At 43.0% G+C, this 6,994-nt stretch overlaps 1 protein-coding gene across 1 annotated transcript in view; it reads right to left on the reverse strand.

Annotated features, from left to right (window-relative positions):
- LOC140238599 (uncharacterized) overlaps positions 1–333 on the reverse strand; it is a 9,583-nt gene extending 9,250 nt beyond the window's left edge. Inside the window, exon 1 of the mRNA XM_072318499.1 lies at positions 235–333. Within this exon, the coding sequence (XP_072174600.1) occupies positions 235–333 (99 nt within the window). The remainder of the gene's footprint in view (positions 1–234) is intronic.
- Between the last annotated feature and the right edge of the window lie 6,661 nt (positions 334–6,994).

The raw sequence follows: 6,994 nt of genomic DNA on the forward strand, positions 1-6,994 counted from the left end.
CCTTCTCGTCCACTTCGATTCAGCATATTTGGGGCAGGACTTCTCGCAGTCGTATGCAGATGCTGGACTGTGGAAGGAGGTGATACTGATGACGGTATCCTCCTTTGTTGCCGGTGTGGACTGGCGATATTTCTGTGGCCAAGCAAACTATCGTTCTCATGAATATTTCCGAATCGTCTTTGCAAGCCAGGCCTGACGAAGATTCTAATATTTTCCTTTCACGATCTATCAAACTTTGCGATGCTCCCGTTTCCCTTGGTCTCTGGGTCCGAGGCCGAGGAGAGTGCGAGCGACTAATGCTGCTGAAGTCGTCTGCAGACTCGCCGTTTGCATTACCCGTCTCTTCGGCACAAGCTGCCGAAACTTTCGGGTGGCAGTCGCTGCGGCCAGCTGCACGTGGGCGACTGCCCGCGAGACACTGGCCGGATCATGAATATACTGATATAAGACGAAGCATCCCACCGCTGCGGTAAGAAGAAGAGTCACGGAAAATGGCAAGAGATATAAAATGACTATGGTAGATAGGGAAATTGTTACAACAGTTGCTACAAACATAAACATTTTCCTGCAAAACAACCATTTCCACAACGCAGTAGCATACCAAGTTTGAATTCTTTCCTTTTTCCCGCTGTTCTGGAAAGTGCTAACACGTAGATCGTCCGCTGCTTGTGTACACGTGTAGGTATTAAATTTGTGCAAGAACTATAATGATAACAAACCGTGTGCATAACCATTCGGCGTGACTTTTGTATTTTACAGCAGATGGCATTATTACGATTATTTTTTTTTTTCTTAGACGTACCATGGACCTATAGTAGGTACATGGACGTATCCAAAACAAGTGAAAATCTGATCTTTTCCATTAACAAGCAAACTATTTCTTCTTCTAACATGGGTCTCAATGCATTCACCCTTTACCCAAATACTACATACAGTTTGACCTCGATTATCCGGCCATGTCGGGACCGGCGCTCATCCGGTAAGTGAATTGGCCGTCCCATGCACTGGCAGCTAGGCAGGTAGCGTACCCCGCAACGGTGGTGTAATCTATGCTAGCCTGCGCAAAATTGTAGTCCCTTCTTCACAAAAATAAAGTATGTCGTTATGTGAAAATCATACATGTTTACCTCATTAGATATTGAGAAACCTATCATGAACATCTTATGAAATTAGTGAAATAGATCATGAAGGTCACTGTTTTTTTTCTAAATTTTGGATGAAAAAAAAAAAAAAAAAAAGGTCCTTCACTGCGTGAACGCGTCCGGATAATAAAGATTTCCGGATAAAGGGAGGCCGGATAATCGAGGTCGAACTGTACTACATCATCTCGGTGTAATGAGTGCAGTACTATTATCTCATGTAAGAGCAGTACCAGTTTTTTTTTTTAGTTTTTTTTTTTTTTTGTAAAATCCATAATCGCAGGGGCCGTGGGACTTTTTGTTCTTATTGTTGTGTGTATATGATTGAAGACCTGAATATAAGAACGACCCAAGTCTAATTTTTGGCCAAATTCAGTTTGGCATGGGAAATTGTAGCTTATGCATGGACTCATCTAATTGAGTATAATGATAAATCCTAATTACCCCCGGAAGTGCCTGAAATGAATGAGTTAAATCTTATATTAAAATGAAGGACTTGGGTCATTCTTACATTCATATTATAGCGCCCTCTATAGACCGGGGGCCCAGAAGATTTATTCAGCTGAAAAGGGTCACACTTTTTAATGGTCTCATCATATAGGGATGGGTCCAAGGGTCAATAAAATGCATTGCTGGCAAGTCACATCCTGTACCGTAAGCCTAGGGACCACAAAAAGGGACCCCGAAAAATGGATTTATTCAGCCGAAGGGGGTCACGGACAAAAGTTGGTGGATATTGTTCCTTTGGGTGTACTTATCATGAAAACAGCAATGCCAGCTATTTTATCCTGTACGGGGCCCCAGACAGTAGCCCCAAAGGGCCCCAGAAATATGGTGTTATTCAGCTGAAAAGGGTCACGGCTAATTTCTTTTGCAATGGAAGTAGTTCCCATCAGAGATATCCAAAACACCAATGCCAGCTATTTTATCCTGTACGGGGCCCTAGACAGTAGCCCCAAAGGGCCCCACCCCCCATAGGCCTACGCACAAACACACACAAACATTGATTTTATTCAGTTGAAAAGAGTCACGGCTAATTTCTTTTGCAATTGAAGTAGTTCCCATCAGAGATATTCAAAACACCAATACCAGCTATTTTATCCTGTACGGGCCCCAGACAGTAGCCCCAAAGTGCCCCACTCCCATAGGCCATACGTACAAACACACACAAACATTGATTTCATTCGTGCAGCTGAGAAGAGTCACGGCTAATTTCATTTGCAATGGAAGGAGTACCCATCAGAGATATCAAAAACACCAAAGTCAGCTATGTTATCCAGTACGGGGCCCCGGACAGTAGCCCCAAAGGAGCTCCCCCCCCCCCCCCCGACACACACACCCACACTAGTTCTCATTCAGCTGAAAAGAGTCACGGCTAATTTCTTTTGCAATGGAAGTAGTACCCATCAGAGATATCCAAAATACAAAGCCAGCTATTTCATCCTGCACGGGGCTCCAGTCAGTAGCCCCAAATTGCTCCCCCCCCCCCCACACACACACACATTGATTTTGTTCAGCTGAAAAGGGTCATGGCTACTTTCTTTTGCAATTGGTAGTAGGCATACTAATCAGAGATATCCAAAACACTAAAGCCAGTTATTTTATCCTGTACGGGGTCCCAGACAGTAGCCCCGAAGTGCACCCCCCCCCAACACACACACACACACACACACACACACACACACACACACACACACACACACACATAGTTTCATTCAGCCAAAATGGGTCACGGCTAATTTCTTTTGCAATGGAAGTATACCCATCAAAGATATCCAAAGCACCAAAGCCAGTTATTTTATCCTGAACGGGGCCCCAGACAGTAGCCCCAAAGTGCCCCCCCCCCCCCTCTCCACATACACACACATACACACACACACACACACACACACTAGTTTCATTCAGCTGAAAAGGGTCACGGCTAATTTCTTTTGCAATGGAAGTAGTACCCATCAGAGATATCCAAAATACCAAAGCCAGTTATTTTATCCTGTAAGGGGCCCCGCACAGTATAGCCCCAAACACGGGTAATTTCTTTTACACTGGAAGAAGTACCTATCAGAGATATTCAACACACCAAGCTAGTTATTTCATCCTGCACAGAGCCCTAGACAGTAACTCCACGGTGTCCCATCCATTATACATGTACTGTGAATCAGCTGAAAATGTTCTTACAAATTCTTTTGTAACGTTAATATCAGGGCCTACTGAACAGAGATATCATAAACACTAAAGCAAGTCATCTTATCCTGTATACGGGGTCCCATAGGTTACAGTAGCAAAACACTCAAGAAATTTGCAAAGGAAGCATACTTCTGTATAGTGTACAACCAAGATGACCATATTACGAAAACCAGTCATTTCATCTTGTACTGGGCCCAGGTTACAGTAGCCATAAAGTGCCCCTCCCCACATAATTATTATGACATCATTTAGCTGAAAAGAGTCATAGTTGTTTTTCTTTTACAATCGAAGCAGGCCTTAGTTTACATCATAGATACCCAAAACATCAAAGCCAGTTAGGTTTTCCCAGCCAATTTCGCACTTTTGTTGGTTCATTAATTTTGATAGAAGGTTCGAATTCGTAAAATGGGTATTCAAATTGGCTGGTACCCTACGTTCATTCAAATTCGCCTTGACTTGCCGAAAAGTGTATTTCAGTCATTAAATTTCGCGAAAGACAGTCAAATTCCAAACGTGTTCATTCAAATTCAAATCACGCTATTTCGTTGTTTCAGATCTTTTAACATGTCTTTCTATGTGTGTTTTCGTTTCATCTACAAATTTCTGTTATAAAGCAGTAAAAGTGTCATATTTCTTATCTAGTATAACTGGATTTGGTTGTTCTGTAACCAGACTGGTAACGCTCCTTCTCTTTCATATACATGTCATTATAGGCCTATACGTGTACCAGTAATGCAGCTAACTTCATTTTTTATAGTCATGACAGCACAATATATACAGACGTATATCTCTAGAAGACATAGAAAGAATTATATTTAAAAAAAAAAAACATTTGAGGATCATAACCTTGACTTCTTGTAACTGGCCGACCGCTCGTAATAAAGCGCTCGTAACGGCCAGATAATTTGTGGCTTCTTACTTCTTTGGATTCAAAAAGCACGTTAAAAAATGGTGTCAAAGTCTCTTAAACGAATACGAAAACATGAAATGCTATGATGCTTACAAAACAATAACTACGACGAAAGAAAATAAGGAAAGAGGCCAAGCATGAACATCTGTTTAATTGACTGCAGAACATGTTAAATTAGATGGCCAGAAATCAATTTGAATGAACGAGCGCGGCATGTAATCACGTGACTATAATTATCATTATGAATTTATGAATGAACGGATAGTGGAATGGTGTTTGTCTTATATATGGATTTCAGTTGAAAAAGTGTTATTTAGAATAAGGTTAGAGGTAATGTGAATGTTTCAAAATAAATTTGAATGAAGAGATTAATAATGACATTGAACTACCATGTTATCTAGGCGAAATTTTTGCTAAATTTAATTCAACATTAAAGAATTCGATTAAAAGAGGTGCGATATTGGCCCGGATGCAGGGCCCTTGACAGGTATAGCCCCAAGGTATTCCCACCCCATATGAATTAATTGTTTTTAGGTGAAAACAGTCATGTATGCCTATTTTCCTTGGCAGTGGAATTAACAGCTGAGATACGTAAAACACAAACCCATCCAGTTAAGGAGCCCCCAGCCAGTAGCTGGAAAGTGCTCCCGTATTATTTATTCTAAGTGAAAAGAATCATTGCTATAATTTCTTTTGCAATGGAAGTAGTACTCAAGGAGGTATCAAAAACACCGAAACCAGTTATATAGCTGTACGGGGCCCCACGGAGTGTTCCTAAAGTGTCCCCACATGTAATTCCACTATCAAGATCTGCATCCCGATCTATTCAATCTGTCAGCTCGGAGAGAGCGGCAAAAGTGTACGGGGACCGGGAGCATCGTAGCAGCAGCGTTTGGGTGATGGGGTTGGATCTGGCAATTTTACAGATCGGGAAGAAATTTTGAACTGGTTCAAAATTTCTTCCTCATCTCCCCATCAAGATTGACCTATTTTGAATCGTAGCTCAAACGGGGAGAGAGCAGTGACAGTGTAAATACTGCGGGATGAGCGTAACAATTCCAGGTTTTCTGACCGTAGTAACAGCGGCACAAGAACGGGAAATATAGTCTAAACTAGACACCGACGACATGGTCCCGCTGCTGCGCCGCTTTCTTGATCAAAGCACGACCTTCCCCCTTTAACGACGCTCTCACTAAGTTCTCTACTCTCGTATAAAATCAAGGCCTGTTCCTACGACGCTTCATTCCTGCTTCGATAACGCTGTTGGCCGCTTTAGCTACGCTGTTCCTACGCTTTCCCAGACTCATTATGCACGTCTTCCGCTCTCGCCGCTCTAAAATTGAACGTAGCCGATACGCTGGAAAATGTTTGCCAGAACAGCAAAACTGATGATGATGAGGAGGACGCGTTGTCGTTGTCGAGAAAATGAAGACGAAGGACCGCATATTTAAGAAGAAGAGATGCAAACAATGAAGAGAATAAAGCAAAACACTTTGGAGCTACTGTACGGGACCCTGTGCAGGATAAGATATCTGACTTTGGTATTTTGATATCCGATGGATACTACTTCCATTGCAAAAGGAAATTAGCCGTGACCCTTTTCGGCTGAATGAAACCAATGTGTGTGTGTGTGTGTGTGTGTGTGTGTGTGTAGGGGGCACTTTGGGGCTACTGTCTGGGGCCCCGTACAGGATGAAATCATGTAACTGGCTTTAGTGCTTTGGATATCTCTGATGAGTACTACTTCCGATTGCAAAAGCAACTAGCCGTGACCCTTTTCAGCTGAATAAAATCAATGTGTGTGTGTGTGGGGGGGGGGGGGGGGGGGGGGGGAGGGGGAGGGGGTAAGGGGGCAATTTGGGGCTACTGTCTGGGGCTACTGTCTGGGGCCCCATGCAGGATAAAATAACTGGCTTTGGTATTTTGGATTTCTCTGATGGGTACTAATTCCATTGCAAAAGAAATTAGCCGTTACCCTTTTTCAGGTGAATAAAACTATTGTGTGAGTATGTGTGTTGGGGGGGGGGGCACTTTGGGGCTAATGTCTAGGGCCCCGTACACGACAAAATAACTGGCTTTGGTGTTTTGTATGTCTCTGATGGGTACTACTTCCATTACAAATGAAATTAGCCGTTACTCTTATCAGCTGAATAAAGTCAATGTGTGTGTGTGTGTGTGTGTGTTTGTACGTAGGGCTTATAGGGGGTGGGGCACTTTGGGGCTACTGTCTGGGCCCCGTGCAGGATAAAATAGCTGGCTTTGGTGTTTTGGATATCTCTGATTGGTACTCCTTCCATTGCAAAAGAAATTAGCCCTGACTCTTTTTAATTGAATAAAATCAATGTTTGTGTGTGTTTATACGTAGGCCTATGGGGGGTGGGCCCTTTGGGGCAACTGTCTAGGGCCCCGTACAGGATAAAATAGCTGGCATTGATGTTTTGGATATCTCTGATGGGAACTACTTCCATTGCAAAAGAAATTAGCCGTGACCCTTTTCAGCTGAATAACACCATATTTCTGGGGCCCTTTGGGCTACTGTCTGGGGCCCCGTACAGGATAAAATAGCTGTCATTGCTGTTTTCATGATAAGTACACCCAAAGGAACAATATCCACCAACTTTTGTCCGTGACCCCCTTCGGCTGAATAAATCCATTTTTCGGGGTCCCTTTTTGTGGTCCCTAGGCTTACGGTACAGGATGTGACTTGCCAGCAATTCATTTTATTGACCCTTGGCCACATCCTTACATGATGAGACCATCA

The sequence above is a fragment of the Diadema setosum genome, chromosome 15 (assembly GCF_964275005.1).
Source record: "Diadema setosum chromosome 15, eeDiaSeto1, whole genome shotgun sequence".
NCBI classification, from domain to species: domain Eukaryota; kingdom Metazoa; phylum Echinodermata; class Echinoidea; order Diadematoida; family Diadematidae; genus Diadema; species Diadema setosum.